Raw genomic sequence first — 19,840 nt, 5'->3', positions numbered from 1 at the left:
TTTCTGATTGTCTCCCTCCGTCGGCGCCATTCACCTGTTTGGACTCCATTTATCTCCGACACGAGCTCACTTCTGTAACAGGCACAACGACATTCCAGTGCAGTGAAACTGTGGTGTTTGTGTTTTGTGTTTGCCATTCCAGTTTGCTTGGACCCATGTGACCCTGTTGATTGTGGTAACTCAGTCCCACCTTGTCATTCAGAACCTGTTTGAAGGAATGATCTGGTAAGCAGGACACAGACAGCCATGATGTGCCATCACTGGTGTTGTGGTGCTCTGTTTTTGTGTGTCCTGGAGCAGCAATAACCAAATAGAAACTGATTTTAATTAGCTAAATAATTTAAATGGAATAAATGTTAACTCGTTGTTGTGACTTCGACTGCCGCTCACATAGCTGAAATTCCTGCTTTCCAGGTACATTGTTCCCATTTCCATAGTGATCTGCAACGACATCATGGCGTATCTGTTTGGATTCTTCTTTGGGAGAACTCCTCTTATCAAGGTAAAGCAAGCTTTTTTTCTTTTAAATGCAACTTGTAGCTGATTTCTGTGGGAAATCTCTTTTATACCCAATACATTGATTTTTGATAAAATATCTTGGTGCACGTGAAATAAAACAATAGTAACTTACAAGTAAGTTTTCAGCTAGAAATATGAGCTCGATTTATGGCAACAGTTCCCTAAAACTGATGGAAAAGTTTTCCTCAATAAAGGGCTTCTTCAGCCATGTTTTAGATCTTCTGCTGTGTGTGAAACCTCTGTCCTGTTATTGACCTCGTTTGGGCCCAGCTGTCCAACCGGAGGCCTCGTATTTCACTACTTCAGCTGAGCCACAACAGCATGACATGAAACCAGCGTAAGACCTCAGTAGGTTTGCTGACGGGCAGCTGCAGGTGGAAATCGCTGGTTTTAACGTCTGACTCGTCAAAGCAAGTGGCGCCTAACTCTTAAGCTCAAGACTTTTTATTTCAGAGTTTTATTACCATGTAGCATAGTTTCATTTTTCTTACCTCTTTGTTTCTTGTTGGATTCTGTTGGTCTGTTTTTCTTGTGATGCGACTTTTGCTGTAAAGTGCTTTGGTCACCTTCGTTGATTGGTATTAAGAATTTAAGGTGAAGGTGTCTGAAGACTGAAACCCGATTACCTTCGGTTCTGGACTGATCATGAATCTAAGCTGATAATCTTGTACTTCCTTAAACTTGGTGTAGATGGAGGTTTACGCTGATGTGCTGCATTTGGTTTCCTCCAGCTCTGCATCGTGACCAAACGTCTAAACTCTGGTTTCATCTGCATTTTTCCTTAGGTTTTGTGATTCACTCAGGGTGAATTCAGTTGGTATGCTTTAATCAAACTCTAGATGGTTTACCTAGAAAGGCACAAGAAAATCCTGCAAGCGCTAAAATCTGACGCCACACCATTTGGTTTACAACACAGGAAGTTGTGTCTTCAGAGGTTTTTAAATGCAGAAGGAACAATGAACATCAAGACAGCAACAGTCATGTTGGTAATATTATTAATAAAATGGTATTCAGTGCAAAGGGACCTGGATAATGGATCGGGGGCGCTGACCCAAAAAAGGTTAACCCTGCAAGTCTGCCGGACTACCAGGTGTTCAACTTTGAAAAACTAAGTCATGCTGCTCTATTTTTTTAGAGACAAGATACTTTCTGAAAAGACAAGCTTTGCTTTTGAGGTTAGGTTAGATCACATCTCTCCTTTTAAAATGTAGTTATCCATCCATTTTCTGTACACCCTTGTCCCTCAGTGGGGTCAGGAGGTGCTGGTGCCTCTCCAGCTAACGTTCCGGGTGAGAGGCGGGATCACCTGGACAGGTCGCCAGTCTGTCACAGGGCAACACAGAGACAAACAGGACACACAACCATGCACACACACACACTCACACCTAGGGACAATTTGGAGAGGCCAATTAACCTGACAGTCATGTTTTTGGACTGTGGGAGGAAACCGGAGTACCTGGAGAAAACCCACCATGCACAGGGAGAACATGGAGACTCCATGCAGACTCAAACTCTTAAACTCCGGGAATTGAACCCAGAACCTTCTTGCTGCAAGGCAGCAGCTCTACCAACTGCACCACTGTGCAGCCACCTTTTAAAATTCAGTCAAACCAGATCTGATTTCAGTGAAGACATGCTAGAGAGTCGTCATGAGAAACTTGTCTTTTTGATTTTTAAAAAGTCTAAAATGAAACAGAAGTCAGTTTCTGTGCGTTGGTGGGATTTTATCTGCTTGTTGACACCGAGTCAGATCAAAGTACCGCGTGAAAAAACGATTTCTCTCGAATCACAAGCGGTTTATTAATGGTGGATAAAAACGTCGTCAGCTTTGTTGATGCTGAAAACAACTTTTCACTTCTTCTCCTCTCTTCGTTGCCCCTGCAGCTCTCGCCCAAGAAGACGTGGGAGGGCTTCATCGGGGGATTCTTCTCCACGGTGGTCTTTGGCTTCATTGTGAGTAATTAAGTTTCCACAGCTTCATCACACGCTCAGCATTTCCCCCTAAATGGTTTCCAAGAACCCAGAGAAGGATGAAGAAGATCTGGTTTTACAGGAAGCACATAAATACTCCATCACCACTTCTGAAGACATTAACTCAGCGATTGGCTTTGGACAAATCTAGAAGCAACCCATGATGCTCGCATCACAGTTTGAGAACCATGGGAATACGAAATAAAGTCATCAGTCTATTGCTTATACCGTCTCACTTAAATCAGATTAAGACTTAAATATGTAAAAAAGAACCAGAGTGTTCTGTTTTTATTCCTGCTGCCTGCGTAGATAAAAAACATCTTTATTGTTTTATCTGTTGATTCATTTTCTTTTTATTCACTTCCACACATCCTTAAAAAGTCTTAAATTAATGTGTCTTAAAAATTAAGGCCTTAGGTCTTTTGAAAAAGGTAAGATGGCCTTAAATATGTTAATTAAAAGTCTTAAAATTAGCAAATTGCGAATAAAGTGCTGATTTATTGCCAGTTACCTAGACAACGTTCATCTTTGCAACTCTAAAAGGCCCTTATACTTACTGTTTTTGTTGCTGAATTTCATTCAAGGTGGCTTTAAAAAGTCTTATAAATTCTTAAATTTGACCTGTTTACACCTGCAGATAACCTGCATACATTACTATTTGGTTTTGGACTGAGATTAAACCTCAGAAAAGAACTTTTCCAAAAGTTATTAATGCAACATCTCTTTACTTTCTCATATCACTGACTATTGCCCCAATAAGCATTAGATCAATTAATCGCATTGTAAATGAAAACAAGCTCAATAATTTGAATTTGGATGATTTATTGTTTCTCTCTACCAAAGCCTGGATGATAAAAGTCTTCCGTCTGGTGCTTTGGGCTCTACTAGTCCTTTTTTGAACGACAATTTTGTTTGTACCACTTGAAAATATTTTCATTTATTGCTATAATTTCTGGGACAATTCATCATCCAGTAAAAATTTGCCGTAACAGACGCATCACTCGCGTCTTTGTTTCTTCCCCGTCAGCTGGCCTACCTCCTGTCGCAGTTCCAGTACTTTGTGTGTCCGGTGGAGTTCAGCAGTGAGACCAACAGGTTCACGGTGGAATGTGAGCCGTCTGACCTGTTTGTCATGCAGGAGTACACGCTCCCTGCGGCGCTGCAGAACACGCTCAGCTGGGTGAGACTCGCTCTTTATCCACGCTCCTATTCAAGAATATCCTGAATGAAGTCATGAAATCCTGTTTGTTTGTTTCCATTTCAGAAAACGGTGAACCTTTACCCCTTCCAGATCCACAGCATCTTCCTGTCGTCCTTCGCCTCCCTCATCGGGCCGTTCGGCGGATTCTTTGCTAGCGGCTTCAAGCGAGCGTTTAAAATCAAAGTAAGGAACGTCTCATATCCTGAAGCTTGATTTGGTTTTCCTGGTTCTTCTGAGAATCCATCTGTGAGATTTACCATCTATAAAAGTCTGTGTAGACAGACTGATCTCGTTTATTTGGTAGCGCATTTCAGCTTTACATCATGAAAACACAAAATTACAAAGTTATGAAGAAAACGCCACACAGTCAACACTTTAACACGCATTACATTTGAAATATGTTTCATTTATTGTGTCTCTAAATCGGCTCTAAGCAGGAGGGGGTTTAGTCTGGATTTAAAGGAACTCAGGGTTTCGGCTGTTTTGCAGTTTTCTGGAAGCTTGTTGTAGATGTGTGGTGCATAGAAGCTGAATGCTGCTCCTCCGTGTTTGGTTCTGGTTCTGGGGATGCAGAGCAGAACCAGAACTGAAAGGTGTGGAAGGTTGATACAACAGCGGCAGATCTTTAAGCCGTTCAGCGATTTATAAACTCACAGCAGTATTTTAACGTCTGTCCTCTGAGCTACGGGGAGAGCTGGAGGAATGTTCTCTCTCTTCCTGGTTTTAGTGAGAATGCGAGCAGCAGCATTGTGGATCAGCTGCAGGATTGACTTTACTGATTGTTATATTTCCATGTGGACTGTAGATGTTGAACTTCCTGCCGTCTTTCTGTGAATGCTTCCTGACTTGAGGCGAGTCGTTGCAGGAATCGGCTGAGGTTTTATTTAAAGACTCTGTTTGCTCAGCAGAGTTTTTGATGGATCGCTCAAACAGCAGCACAGATTCTCTGCTGTGGTTTGTTGAGATAAAACTGCGCCACCTGCTGTCAGGCCTGCGTCAACGCCTCATCTAATTATACAGGAAAAAACTCTTGGGTTTGATTAATCACTCAAACTGCTGTCGGTCTTTGCAGAACATCTCCATCTTTTTTTAATGAGGCAGTTAAACTTGATGACTTTCCTAAATCCCTTTTAAACTGTTCATAGTCTCGTGAAAAAAGTATTTTCCCCTCAGTGATGGTTTTACCTGGATGAAAGATCTCAATAGCAAGATTCATACGGGTGCTTGAAATCCTTGGAAATGCTTGAATTTTAATTAGATGTTTGCAAAATGCTTGATATTCAGTTGAAACCAGATATTTTTATACACTGAATGTTTTCTCTCTCTGTCTGAAGTTAAATCAAACTAAACTTTCTTGTTTTAGATAAGTTAGAATTACCAAAGTTACTTTGTTTTGTTTGTCGCTGCTGTTGGATGATATGAGAGTGAAACACTCTTCGGCCGTTAAAATTCTCCTTGTTGCTAGAAGTGAAATAAAATTATTTTATAAACCATCAAAGTAGAAAACAATTGACCCAATAAGTTAAATCACTGTAAACATTAAGTCAAAGTCTGTTTATATTGAAATATTACTTGTTTAATTTATTATTGTGGCGCAGGAAAAGGATAAAAAATTCACAATAATATTATTTTTGTGTTTTTAATTGGGGAGAAAAGACACATTTTGGCCCCTGAGGACTTTCAGCTAAAGGTTTTTCGTTGCAAAAGGTTTGGACACCACTGGTTTAAAAGTATTTTCTGACACTGGGGCTTTAGTGAGAGCCTAGTCAAAGTCTGACCCAAACCTTAATTTCCAGTGTGCCTGAATGCAAAGAAGAACATTTCCTCCTTCTCTGCCTGAACTTTTACATGTTTGCTGTTTTTCAGCTTGGTGGAGTTAGTCTTTCAGTCTTGCACTTTTCTTTCTGAACCTGTTGTACGAGGGTCATGGAGAGTCATGGAAAAGTCATGGAATGCTCTGTTCTCTCAGGATTTCGCCAACACCATTCCGGGCCACGGCGGCATCATGGACCGCTTCGACTGTCAGTACCTGATGGCGACTTTCACTCACGTCTACATCGCCAGCTTCGTCAGGTGGGCAGCAAGGATAACGTCTTTTCCAGCGTTATCGCTACGTTTGTTGGGCTCTCTCTACACTGTTACTTTGACTGGGCCGTTTGTGTTGCAGAGGTCCGAACCCCAGTAAACTGCTGCAGCAGCTGCTGACGCTGCAGCCGGAGCAGCAGCTCAGCATCTTCAACATCCTGCACTCCCAGCTGAAGGAGAGAGGCCTGCTGCCGCTGCCGGCCGTCCAGGCCGAGTGAAACCCGCTCAGGAAGCGTGTGAGGCGGTTCCCTTAGCTAGTACGAGCACACACACACACACACACACACACACACACGTGCACCTTTGGACTGTACTGTGTGTTACTCCTAGATCCATCATCAACCTTCTAGATTTGAGGCGACTCTGGAGGGGGAAGAAAAAAAAAAGTACCAAACCAAACCCAGAAGTCGCCGCCGCCGGTTTGCTTTTGACCGCCTTCGCTCGCTTTTCCAGCTGCGCCGGCGAAGGAGGAGCAGGAGGAGGAGGAGGAGGAGGAGGAGTTTGGATTGTCTGAGAACGGTGAACTTTGCACTGACTTTTCTGATGTGAACTGTTGAGAGAAGCTTCCACCAGCAGAACGGACTGGTTCACGGACTCCACTCTGCACATCCACACATGTAGCATGCATGCAGCGGCGCATGCAGCAGCAGCGGCAGTTTCGCATGCAGCAGCGGCGGCGCAGCCTCCATCTCCTTCCACTGGTAGCTTTTAGGTTTCAAACCAAACGTTGGTGGAAACGGATCGACTGCAGGCGCAGATCGTAGATCATCATCTGCACACCTGACACTTGAAGAAATATATTGTACAGAAATATACGTAAATATTTAGCTGAACAAATACCTAATATATATATTTACTTAGAGATTTGCTGTGGGAAAAGAAAAAAACACATTTTAAGCTGTGAGAAATGATATGCAACTAAAGAGATAATTTCCTTTAGCATGAACAAAGTTTATCTTTAACTGGCTGCCATGTAGATTTAAGCCGAGGTTATTTAGAGACGGTGATGTTTGTTGAGCTTTACTTCAAGAAAAGGATGGAAAAGATTAGGAGTCACAGTGGGATTAGGAGATCAGCGCTGCAAGCTTTAATCTAAACCCGAGTAGCTTATCTGAACAGAAACAAAATAGATTAACTGTTTTAAAATAAAGTTTTAAAATCTTCCTAGCAACACCTGTAAAGCTCACACAGCGATAAGGTTTACATTTTCTCCCAAATTCACAGATTAATCACTTTTTATTTTATCGTAAAATATTGTTTTAAGCATTTAAACTAACTGCATTATAAAACTGAACTGATGCTGTAATTACTGTGACTTTTGTGGATTAAAATCTTTATTTACAAACCACCGTTACATACAGACAAAAGAAATAACAGGATTGCATTTAATAAAAATTAAATATTTATAAATCAAACTAAATTTTTTAAAAAATAAATTTTATTCCGTTTCTGCTGGGCATTTAAATTTATTTATTAGTTGCATTATAGCAGAGTAAATATGTAACAGGTTTACTTGGTTAAAATAAATACTATTTGTATATATTTAAAAATGAAACGGGTACTTGAAATGATTTGATGTAAAATTTAACCATTATATGTTAAATTCATATAAAGTTATTTATTCTATTGTTTAAAGATTCCTGTGCTGAAGTGCAACATGAAATAATTGTTGCTCATCAGGTAAAAACAAATGGAAAAGGGGAAAAAATAATAAAAAATAAAGCTGAACCCATACATGTATAAACTGTTAGAACATTTTATCTTATGCTAGTAAAAATGCAGTGGAACAATTAATTTTTTTAAATATATATATAAATATTTTATTTGACAAATTTAAATTAGATTTGATTAAATTATCTATTTGTTTTCCCAGTTTAACCAATTGAAATGAGAACTATGTGCAGTTTAAGACCTGACCAGCAGGTGGCAGCACTCAGCTCAGTTCTCAGAAATTCATCGTTTTTTTTCTCCCCCCAGTTAATTAATTTGGAAACTGGAAGTTGACGGCGGCTGTCTCTGCTCTAATTATTTTTCTCAAAAATAAAGTTTTTGCCTTTTATTTTTCCATTGGAACATTTTTAATGGGAGCTGGAAACATTTCTCCCTGTTGGATTAGAAACTTTATAGCGTTCAGCTCAGCGTGTCGTCGTCGTTTCTGAGCTGTACTTCCGTCTGTTCCCACTGAATGACATGTAGAAGGTTTAATAAATCTGAGACATTTCAACCCTGGAGAAAAGGCAAAAATAACAGATTTCTAAACTAAATAATTAGCTAATAAACAAGCAATGATTACTTTATTTTCCACCATATTAGAAGAAAATCATAGGATAGCTTTAATTTTCACTTCATCTTTTACTGAACAATTTAGTCAAGTTCAGATTTCTAAAGTTTAGGAATTTCATATTCAGAGTTTAAGTTTCTAAAATCAAAATTAAATAAAATATATCCTAAATCTGAATCATATCTTATGGTTTTACCTTCCACCCAGACAACAGAATACATAAAACCAGCAACTTTATTATTTTATGTCTATTTTGCTCTTATACGTTTTTTAAAATGTGAATTTATTTTTTGCAGATGACATGAAATTAGTAGAAATATTGGCGCCACATTTTTTTAAGTTTACTTTTTTCCACCAAAACATGCTGTTGTGTGAGCTCTACAGGAATTTATCTTCTGATCCAACTTTAAACATGAAATGTTCCTTTAATGAAAGCTTAGCGCTTCCTTTAAGCTGTGGTTGCACTGTAAGGTGGAGGCGGGTTATGCTGCGGGACGGTTGAATCAAATTGATTTGAGCAGGGAGGGTTGCATCAAATCAATGTTTGTAAGAGTAAATTATGAATGTAAGATGGTGTGAAGCATCGGTACGGTTTGTTTTCTCTGTACAGTAAACGCATCAACATGAATCTGTAAACACTAGAAGGTTTTATTAGAAATGCCGTTTCCATGCTTACCATTCGGGTCGAGTCAAACGATGCGGTACAGAGCATGTTACCGCGCTCTCGCATCCAAGCCAGATTCCTCTGGGGAGAAATGTTTACCAAAGCTTGACCAACGCTCGCTTCCTTCCGGGGGCCTCCGGGGGGCGCCAGCGAGTCGGATCCCTCTCTGAAACGACGACCCAAAGCAGAGAGCTAATTCCCATGTCGGTTTTTGTTCTTGAAGGTTCTAATTTATTAGTTTAAGCGGTTCTGAGTGTTTTCCTCTGGGATTATCGGGACCAGCTGTAAATGTTCTCCAACTGCTGCTGTTTCCAGACACTGAAGCAACATCTGCAACACTATTATTTACAGTTTTACACATTTTTAAGCTCATTTTTACAGAATCTGCAGAGAGCCTCTGGGATACTTAAAGGGATAGGTCAGGATTTTATTTAATTTTTTGGCAAAGGTTTGGTAAGAATGTCTAAAAGTATATAGTTTTTTGTTTTATAGTAAAAATGTGATGTAATATCAATATTTCTAACCAATCTTGGCTCTGAATGTAACAGTGGATTCCCTTTTTATTTGGCAAAATACAAAATATTCCTATTTTGCAGGTGGAAACGTACAGAAAACATTACAGTCCTTCACTTTGAGCAGCTTAACATTTTAAGTAACGTTTTAAGATATAGGAGCTGGTTTTCAGTCAATAATGCCATTTTACTAAAAAGTTGCTTGCAATTTGGTTTTGTCTCATTGTGTAATCAGATATTTGCACTAGAAACTAAACCAAAATTACTTGGCAAGATTTTGAGTTTGTGAAAATTCAGAGGCCAAATTGTCAAAAAACAAAAAAAAAAACTAATTCGACAGTGACGGATTCTACCAACCACAAGACAAAATCAAGTCTAAACAATTATTTAATTCCAGCGGCTCTCTCAAGGTTTCTTTTTTTTATACTTAATTTATGGATCCAACAGTCATGCAGACATAAATGTACAGACCAGAAAGCACAAAGCCGCTGCGACCCAAACGTTCAGGTTCTGCACTTTATGCTGCTGGTTTAGTTTTTGTGTTTCGGTTGCAGAAATGACAGCATTTAGCCTTTCGGATCAAATCTTTGTCTTCAGCTGTAGGAACCGAGCAATACAAACGTGTAACGTGAACACTGATGTTTTAGAGATGATATGAAGCAGTTTACTGTAATGAAATGAATAAATCTGTTTCTTTAAAACAAACGTCTCTTTTATTGTGACCTTACAGATGACAAATCACAAAAATAAAGCTCGACAGTTCATTTTTATTGATCTGCATGACGCGCCACAAACATTCGTATTCAGGAAGTCGACATTTTGCAACCAAACATTTAACGGCTTTTCAGTCCTTCAGTGAAATAAAGAAAAGGTCCCTTCTCAACACGATCAGGATCTGAATGGAAAACTGTGCAGGTTGCAAACAAATTAACACAAAATAAACTCAAAGTACAAAAAAAAAAAAAGATGAACACGATTTTATAGGTTTTAATTAAAGTGCACGTTGGTTTTAAATTCACTTGGAGTCGGTATTAAAACGGTTTTTATGACCATGTCAGTGTTTAAGCTTTATTTATTTAAAATAACAGTGACCCCTGCTGGACAAATGTACTGGATCCCTTTTTAAGTTTATCAAATCCACAACCACCATTGATTTGAAAAATAATAGAAGAAAATAAAAAACACCAAGTGAACTACAGGAAAAAGGAGGGAACAGTTTCCAGTTCCAGTGTTGATGCAACACAGTAAAAACCCTTCGTATGTCTCACGGTTTTTGTCTCTGAAACATTTGATGTTTAGTTTTTGATTAAATATTAATTTGAACTGATTTATAAGTTGTTGAATTTGTACCAAATCAATATAAAACAGTGCAGTGGCGAGTTTTATGGCTCTACTTTCTCAGTGCAGGTTTTAAAGTGCGCTAAGCTTCCAGTTTGGTTCTGTGGAGAGCTTCTAAGCAGTTAGCATCTTCTGACAATAGATTTGCCCTAGAGGTGTCCAAGGTGTGGTGCGGGGGCCTTTTGCGGCCCTCTGAAGGATTTTGTGCGGCCACTGACCTCATTGCAAGCACAGGAGGTTGATACAGATGGACACTTTTTCATCTTATAGAGAAACATGTTTTACAGATAAATATCTTATTAAAGAAAAAAAGGTACAAAAACAGATCGTCCATTTATCTTGTTTCTGAAATCAAACGCAAAAAAAGAAAATAATCAACTGCGTGACTGTCTTATAACGCAACTGTGCAAAACTGTTTTTACGTTTGTCTACAATTATTTAAATTTAGATTACCGAGTGGATAAACTCTTAAAAAAGTCACAAAACATACATTTTGTGGCCCAAAACTCCTTCCAACTTAATGATTTTGGCCCTCAGAAGTTAGTAGCTCCCAAGAATTGGGGCAAAAAAATCAAAACCAAATGCCTCATGACTCCAAATGAGGGTCAGAACATTTATGAACCAGATATTTCCAAAGTTTCTCTTTGGTTCGTCCTCTTTCGCCACTACAGACTCTGACGCCCCGACTGACCTTCCAACTTCCTGGTCAAAGTCCCGCTAATTTCCTAAAGACATTCCTCCATTTGCTTCAGGCCTGGAAAAAATCTCCAATCTGAAAAATGTCAGAGATCAATGACCAAATTCAATATGTTGCTCTGGAGCAGAACAAAGAAAAAACATTGACCAGAAAAAGTAACCAGCTTCACTGAGCCTACGCAAAAACAAAATGGATCAGTAAGGAAACAGACTCTGTGCTAAACAAAAAACAAACAAAATAAAAAAAGGCCGCCAGTTTCTGCAGTTCTGATTAAAGGAGACCCAAATTATACAGAATACAATACAATTCTGCCAAATACAAAGGAAAGATAAGTTTCTATCTCATAACCTCACCACTAATTATCTGAACTAAACCTTTAAGAAAAGAAACTGGCTCAGAAAACAGATTCCCAATCTGACCTTCAGATCCTGATCGAGATAAAACACAAAAATATGAACATGCTAAGAGAATCACATTTGGATGCCTGGATGGTTACACAACACTAAAACCAGAGGCGGGTTGTAACTGGCTACATTTACTGGAGTACTTTTACTATGCTGTACTTTTTACTGTTACTGGAGTAATTTCTTGGACGGTTATTTTTTACTTTTACTTAAGTAAAAATATGCTGTACTACTCTTAAGTTGAGTACAATTTTTGGGTACACTACCCACCTCTGGTTAAAACGGCCACTAATCACACAGGTGGTAACTGAAAAGAAAAATGAATGAATGAATGAATCTTGGCTAACTGCATTAGTACCGTCTCTATCAGAGCTTCCTTTACATCTAGGATCCAGATTTCGTCTTCAGGGTTTAATCCCATCTGTGCTCCAGAGATGAACAAACAACTAATAGAAAAGGAGGACGGTTCTGTCCACTTTGCTCTGGATATAAACCCACCAGGGGTTTCTTTCAGTAGCCAAACCTTTTAGCAGCAATACTCCACAGACCCAGTCAGGAAACTTCTAGGTAACTACAGCATTAAACGGCACTCGCGTTTCGTCCGCTTCGTCGTCCACAACGGTCGTCAGATCGGACCGGTTGGGACAGAAAAGGAAGCGAAGCAGCGCCAGCCCGATGCGCACCAAGAGCCTCAGCACAAGAAAGGCGAAAGGCACCGTGATCTCCATCAGGTGGAAGATGGAGGTGCTGAATTTACTCAAGATGCAGGACAGGAAAAACGTCCCCAAAGCGACGCAGGGGTACAGAGCTAGCTTAGCTAGCATGAACACGTGCTCCCGTCCGCCGTACCAGACGTAAGGGTGCAAGGTTTCCTGCTCGTTGTAGAGCGCCACCACCCAGATGGAGAGCTGGAATATCCCGGCGAAGAAAACGATCACGCAGCTGATCTGAATGGCTTCGAGTTCGTTCTGCGAGTTGCGTGGGAACTCGTGCGTTAGCTGGTAGGCTAACGGCAAACCGCCGACAAACGCCAGAGAGAAGGTGTTCAGCAGGCCCATGAAGCGCGTCGCCTTGGTGACGTGGAGGAAGAGGGAATGGTGGACGAACCAGAGGAGGCCGACGGTGGCGAAGGAGCCGAAGTAGGCGAGGTACTCCGGGCCGTAGGCCTGCAGGGCGGCGACCAGGCTGCCGCCAAACTGCTTCTGCACCACTGCCGGGTCCGGAACGTTGTCCTCACTGAAACCATGGAGCCCAGTACACGTTACTTTGTTTTACTACTAAACAGAACAACATTAAAGTCACAAATTCTTTTGTAAAGATGATGTGACTTTTTAAAAAAAACATATTTGTTAAAACTGTCACAGATGATCTGTGAAATAAAAAAATCGATCTCCTCCACTGTCTTAAGAAATTAACCAAAAATAACCAATCAGAGCCAGGAGGCGGGTCTTAGCGCTGTCAATCATCCTCATGAACACATTAGCACGTTACTAAATGTGTTAATGGAGGAGAAACAGCTTACTGTTGCAGAAAAACTGCTTATTTGATGTCAACGTTGGCTATGCTAACTAGCCTTAGCATTCACAACAAGCTCTGCTAGCCCCGGGGTTTCCTTATTAATAAACCTTTTCATCTACTTTGAATATTTAATTATGCGTAGTGTACTTGATAGCTGATTAATTGGAAAGCATTCAATGGAAATGAGACATTTGTAATGAATTTTCTCTATATAAAACTGAATTGCATTGATACATGGGGGTGATTGACAGCACTAAGACCCGCCTCCTCACTCCAAAAACACAAAATCTTAAAGAAATTTTCTAGTGCAAATATCTAACTACACTTACAATGAGACATTAGTAATATATTTGCACTAGAAACTAGAAAATCTACAAATTACTTTGTAGATTTTGAGTTGTTGCAGTGAATGTGACAGTTCAGGGCCCAGAGTCTGAAAAGCCAGGATTTTTATTATTATTATTATTATTTTTACAGATTATTTGTATCTTACTAAGCATTTCACAAAATAATGACCATTTCAACAAATATGTAGAACATACTGTTTAGCTTCAGAGCATACCATATGTCTAAGATGAGAAGCGTTGCTACGATGGCGTAAACGCCGTCGCTGAAAGCCTCGACTCGCTCCTTGCTGAGCGGCTCGTTGGGAAGGTATGTGTAAAACAACATGGAGTCCGGCGTCTCCTCCACCTGACCTGAAGCAGAAGAGACTCATGAGGGGGAGGAAGGAAGCGGCATCAGAGCGGCGGTGGGTCTGCGTTCCTACCGATGGCTTTGCTGCGGCACCACTTCAGGCTCTGGGAGATGTAAGGCAGGAAGATGATGATGGCTAGGAGAACATAAGACTGGAAGACAACATGGCATGAATTAGAACGACCTCAAAAACTTATTGAAAGGTGGTGAAACATGGAAGGCTACGGATACCCATTCCTGCCATGAATTAAAAAAAAACCAAGCCACACAGGAAGTCATAATTACGAGTTTAAAAGTCAGAATTTCAAAGTCATAATTATGAAATTAAAAGTCAGGAAAGGTGGTGAAACATGGAAGACTACGGAAACCCATTCCTGCCATGAATAAAAAAAAAAAAAACAAGCCACACAGGAAGTCATAATTACGAGTTTAAAAGTCAGAATTTCAAAGTCATAATTATGAAATTAAAAGTCAGGAAAGGTGGTGAAACATGGAAGACTACGGAAACCCATTCCTGCCATGAATAAAAAAAAAAACAAGCCACACAGGAAGTCATAATTACGAGTTTAAAAGTCAGAATTTTGAGAAACAAAGTCAAACTTTCAAAGTCATAATTATGAAATTAAAAGTCAGGATTATCAGACAGAAAGTTCTAATTTTGGCGTTCAGAGTCATTTTAAGATCATGAAGCAAACTTCCTTAGAGTTATTTTGTATTTCATAATTATGACGTTGAAAGGCAGTATTCTAACTTTAAAACTCAAAAATATGACTTTCACTCCCAAAATTATTTTTAACCCTAAAATTTTGACTTCTTCTCGAAATTGACTTTAAAACTCGTAATTGTGACTTTTATTCTTTATACTATGACTATAGAACTCAAAATAAAGACTTTAAAAGTCAAACTTATGACTTTAATTCTAAAATTACAAGTTTAAATCTTAAAATTATGACTTATTCTTCAAATTGTGATTTTAAGACTTGAGATTATGACTTTTTTCTTGACATTATGACTAAAAGAAAATAAAACTTTAAAATTCAAAATCATGACCTATTCTCAAAGTTCACTTTTATTCTTGATATTATGACCAAGACTTGAAATCATTACTTTAATTCCTGAAAGTATGATATTAAAACTCAAAATTCTGAATTTTATTCTTGTAAAATGTGGAAGCTGCCATCTGTAACTTTGTTAGAAACGTTAAAGAAAACCGCCGATTGGATCCATTCAAGAATGTTTAAAAAGATTTTTTTCTACCAGATTTCATGGGAATCAGATTAAGAACCTTCAGATGAGACAAACGTCTGATTATTTATGATCAGGAGAAACGTTTTACTCCTACACTTATCCAGGGAAAGTCTGCAAATGTCTCTAAAAACAGCTAAACTTATTAACTAACCACCATCTTTTTTCACTTGCATGTGAAAAGTGGGACAGATTTGGTGCTGACCAGCTGGAAGAAGATGAAGGAGAAGATGCTGGCGAAGAAGCACATGATGGGGACCCTCATGATGACCTTGAGGATGTGATGTTTATAGTAGGTCAGGTTCTCTGAGATCTGGATCTGTTCGTTCAGCAGGAAGGGCCGGCTGAAGGCGTACAGCACAATCACCGACTGGAAAACGCAGGAATCAGGTCAGCGTGTCAGGAGTTAGCGAACACACGGTGCCAAACGGCCCGGTCCCAAAACTCACACTGCCCCCGGCGCCCCTCTGAAGTGTGGACTCAGTCAAAGTGAACATAAAGGTTTGAGTCGTCAGGTTACAATCGTGCAAAAAAATTTGAGAGCTTTGGCATCCAAAATGGCGAGATCGGTCACAGTTTCAGCATTTATGCTGCTAAAACTACAACTGCAACAAAATAAATCAATTTTATATGTACAGGTAAGATTTTTTTCCTTTCTGAGTTGATGGTGGAGATATTTGGATGTTCAAATGTGTTGAAAACGAACAAAATTCAACGGATCCACACGTCCAGAAGCATGAAAGCAAAACTATTTTAACACTTTACACTTGAAAACAAATTTTATTTTATTTTTTGTGAACATTGCCATATTTCTAAGATTAAAGTTGTGAGAATTGGGACCGGGCCGATATCTGACGAAACGCTTCCTCACCTGAATCAGCCCGATCACCATTACACAACCACAGAAGAGTAAAATCCCCAGGATGTTCTCAGGGAAGGTCGCCATTAAAGAAAACTGCAAAGCAGAAGGAAAATTAATCCATGTATTCAAATGTAAACGCATTCAGAACCAGTCTGGTACTCACAGTGTACGGCAGGAAGGTTATCAGCATCATGCAGGCCTGAATTAGAACAGAAAGCAGAACAAAAAAAAGGAAACGCGAAACTTAGAGAAGGTCTGGTAGAAAAATAAAGACGTCACCAAACCTGAGGCTGTACTCACAAGGTTAAGCAGAGCGAGGCAATCGTCGATGTGAACAATGACCTGGAATAATCTGCCAAAATCAAAGACCAAATAAGGAAACCTGGACAAAAATCTGAGTGATAAAAAGAAATGTGAACAGAGAAAGTAAGAACCTGATATGGGCGGCCCAGGCAACCGTCACGATCAGGAAGGTCATCAGGTAAACGCAGATCTTCGTCGTTAGCAGCAGCTGAACGCTCTCCCTCAACTCCTGCACAAGCCAATCAATCAATATTATTTATAGAGAACTTTTCAGACAGAAACGTGTGACAAACATGATTTAAACGTATAATAAAGATCAATCAAGATAATAATAAGGTTTACCTCGTTATCTTCCACTTTGGTGTGGGCAACCGGCAAAATCTGTAAATAAGAGTCAGGATTAGAAGATATATCCGTCAGATATAATATGTAATAATAATTAAAGCAACTAAAATAATTGGTAATGGTTTTTTCCAAGAGGAAACGCTTCAGCTTCTCCAACAACATTTTCACTAAACCAGTGGTTCTTAACCTGGGTTCGGTCGAACCCCAGGGGTTCGGTGAGTCGGTCTCAGGGGTTCGGCGGAGCCTCTGCCGACCGCGGAGGTAAAGACACTTGTGTAAAGTCGTGATGACGCCCCGCTTTGCCATCACGTTACATTGCTTAGCCAATCAGAGGATCACGTTACATTGCTTAGCCAATCAGAAGATCACGTTACATTGCTTAGCCAATCAGAGGATCACGTTACATTGCTTAGCCAATCAGTGCTGTGGAGGAGCCCTGATTGAAGGAGCTCCACTCTCAGCAGGGATTTGAACTTGTGTCTTTAGTTACTTCAGCAAAGCTCACAGTTTTTACCATAGACATTAATACTTTAATATTAATGTCTATGGTTTTTACCAAATTCTATAGTCTAAATCTGCTCCTTAGTCGCATCTTTTCGGGGTTGCTACTGCCTCTAGTGGCGTGGGGGTGATAACACAGCTTATTTAATTACGTTACTAAATCGGAATACCGCAAAGTATTTTGTGTGCCAGAGGGGGGCAGGGGGGCATAAGAAGGGTTCGGTGAATGCGCATATGAAACTGGGGGTTTGGTACCTAAAAAAAGGTTAAGAACCACTGCACTAAACGAAGGCCCTTTCTGCATAATTTGCCTGTTTTAGGTGAACAAACTCCAGTCCTGGAGGGAATTTTGTTTTTTAAAATGACAAAAATAAAGTCACAATATTACCAGAATAAATATTAAGGCAATAAAGTAGTAATTTTATGAGAATGCAGTCTTCCTACTGTGCTAAAATGAGGAATATTTAACATCTAGTGAAGTTATATTTTGATATCAGTTTTACAATGAAGTAAATATTTAATCATTGAACACAGCAGCAGAACTGAAACAATTGTTCAAACTGTTGTAATAAAGAACCACAGCGACTTTCCCAGCTGGTCACATCAGATCTTGATGAAAAAGCTTAAAACTTTTTTTCTGGTAACTCCGGCGAATTATTTCATAACATGCTGAACTAAAAAAATAAATTTAACGTTATTTTCTGTCGTTGCTGAATTAAATACCGACTGAATAATAATGGTTTCTGACTGTTTCTCTTTCCTGTTATGGTATGGTCCCGCCATCTTTGTTTCTGTATCAACAGCTCCATCCAGCGCCCTCTGCTGGATGGAGGTCAAACTGCAACACTAAAAGAAAGTTTTTTTTGTCACCTGTTTGTCTTTTTTTATTTATTTATTTTTAAGAATCCCTCGGAGAAATTGGGCGTCTCTGATTGAGAGTGACTCAGAGAAATCAATAATCTACATTGCTAAATGTTTATTGATTAGAAGTTAAAAGAAATCCTGATTATTTTAAAATATATGACAAATTACTTCTTTTTAAATTAACCATCAACAAATGGGGCTTAATTAAGTTGAATTAATCAAATGGTGTTCAAACTTTTTGCCATGATGGTTAAAATCATTGAGTTGGATGCACTTTCGGGCCATAAAAAGTATTTTAAAACAAATGTTTTATGACTTAAAAATATATATTAAAAAAAGAATTATCTGCTTAATAATAATAATAATAATAATAATCTAAATTTACATTTAAATCTTTGTAGACAAAAAAGGTAAAAAAGGTTTTGCAGCTAAGATGACTGCAAAAACGTTGTTAATTAATGGGAATCTATTAAAATTCCTTCTTTTTTATAATATGTTCTCACTTAAAAAATGTTGCTGGACAGAATGAAAAAGTGTCCATCTATGCTTGCATTTAGGTCAGGGGCCGCACACAATCTTTCAGAGGGTCGCAAATGGCCCTCGGGCCGCACTTTTGGACACTGTGAATTAAGACGAATCCGCTGCGGGATTTCTCACCATGACTGTGGCAATGATGGAGATGAGGGCATCGCTGTAGGCCAGCAGTCTGTGGGAGGACTGGGTGCTGCTGTGGCCCTCTCTCTCGGACGGACTGAGGCTGTCCAGCAGCGGGGAGGACAGGCCGCGGATCCTGGCCGCTTTCTTCTCCATCTCCTCCTCGACGTGGTGCTCGATAATGTCGCTGTCGTCGTTCTCCCCCATCCTGGACGGAGCTGCGGGACCACGGCGGACGGGCAGATGTTTGCAATCACCCGAGGAACAGCTGACTGTGGGCGGACCGGGGAAGCAGGAAGTAGAGGAGCGGGTGTTTCCGGTTCCCTTCGGAGATTGTTCATTCAACAAGAGGAGTCACTCTGCTGGGGAAATTGTTAATTTTGCTGTTTGAGTTCTCCCGTTTTTTTTTTGTTTTTTTTTTAATTATTATGATTTTTATTATTTTTTTATCTAGGTTTCTCTGGTTTATTCAAATTGAATTAAATGGTATATTTTAATCTGATTTTTCAATCATGTGGCCAGAAAAGTGAAACTTCTTAAACACTTTACAAATATTTGTTATTCTACTAGGGAAATTATTTATTTATTTGTTTGTTTATAGATTTATTTTTATAGAACGATTGGACATGAAACTATTTCGCCTGAAGGGGGCGACATCATACCATAGTTTCACCATTTTGGTATATAAGCACACCAGACTCAGTTATTCATAAAAAAAAAACAAAAAAAAACAACAACAATAAAAATACATCATTACTTAAATTTCTCTCAAACTGTGTTTGGGTCTTTTGCTGTCAGATCCTAAAGTGATGCCTTGGGCTGCCAAACTTCCTCCCTGAAGCTCAATCAAGCAAATTTGTGCCAGTTTTTCATGCTAATACGTTCATCCATCCATGCAAAAATGCAATCTTTTTTCTAATCAGTACGTTAATATTTTTTATCAAGTTTTCTCATCACAAGCAGTATGAAGAGATACCACTGGGTTCACTGAAATGTGAGTTGTCAGATGTAAGTGGTGTAATCCTAAAACACACCTAGACTCCCAAACAAAAGAGAAAAATAATTCTGCTTTGCATGAATTATTATTAAAAACTGTTTCATAGCAAATTCTCGTCTTACATTTTTCTCATAGGAGTTGTTTTTAACCAGCTACAATGAAATAAGAAGCAAGAAGAAGTTT

General features: G+C 39.2%; 2 protein-coding genes across 3 annotated transcripts in view; one reads left to right on the top strand and one right to left on the bottom strand.

The window, feature by feature from the left end:
* cds1 (CDP-diacylglycerol synthase (phosphatidate cytidylyltransferase) 1) overlaps window positions 1-10,198 on the top strand; it is a 26,398-nt gene extending 16,200 nt beyond the window's left edge. Inside the window, exons 7-14 of one of the 2 annotated variants that reach the window (XM_008417747.3) lie at window positions 143-225; window positions 415-502; window positions 2,404-2,472; window positions 3,518-3,670; window positions 3,755-3,874; window positions 5,661-5,764; window positions 5,859-6,033; window positions 6,107-10,198. In XM_008417747.3, coding sequence (XP_008415969.1) covers window positions 143-225; window positions 415-502; window positions 2,404-2,472; window positions 3,518-3,670; window positions 3,755-3,874; window positions 5,661-5,764; window positions 5,859-5,994 — 753 coding nt within the window. In that variant the 3' untranslated portion in view covers window positions 5,995-6,033; window positions 6,107-10,198. Of the gene's footprint in view, window positions 1-142; window positions 226-414; window positions 503-2,403; window positions 2,473-3,517; window positions 3,671-3,754; window positions 3,875-5,660; window positions 5,765-5,858 lie in introns of both variants that reach the window. The other variant, XM_008417746.3, reaches the window with a different exon arrangement.
* Window positions 10,199-11,894: 1,696 nt separating this feature from the next.
* Window positions 11,895-19,017, bottom strand: tmem175 (transmembrane protein 175). Its single transcript, XM_008417748.3, has 10 exons — window positions 18,664-19,017; window positions 16,639-16,677; window positions 16,428-16,525; window positions 16,294-16,345; window positions 16,157-16,192; window positions 16,003-16,086; window positions 15,337-15,501; window positions 13,960-14,038; window positions 13,753-13,888; window positions 11,895-12,908 (listed from the first exon to the last, which is right to left on the bottom strand). Exons 1-10 carry the CDS (start codon window positions 18,865-18,867, stop codon window positions 12,236-12,238), a joined length of 1,566 nt encoding a protein of 521 aa, XP_008415970.2. The 5' UTR covers window positions 18,868-19,017; the 3' UTR covers window positions 11,895-12,235.
* Between the last annotated feature and the right edge of the window lie 823 nt (window positions 19,018-19,840).

The sequence above is a fragment of the Poecilia reticulata genome, chromosome 9 (genome assembly GCF_904066995.2).
Source record: "Poecilia reticulata chromosome 9, P_reticulata-male-v2, whole genome shotgun sequence".
In the NCBI taxonomy this organism is placed as follows: domain Eukaryota; kingdom Metazoa; phylum Chordata; class Actinopteri; order Cyprinodontiformes; family Poeciliidae; genus Poecilia; species Poecilia reticulata.
The sequence above is the reverse complement of the archived record's forward strand: the minus strand, read 5'-3'. Positions and strand labels throughout refer to the sequence as shown.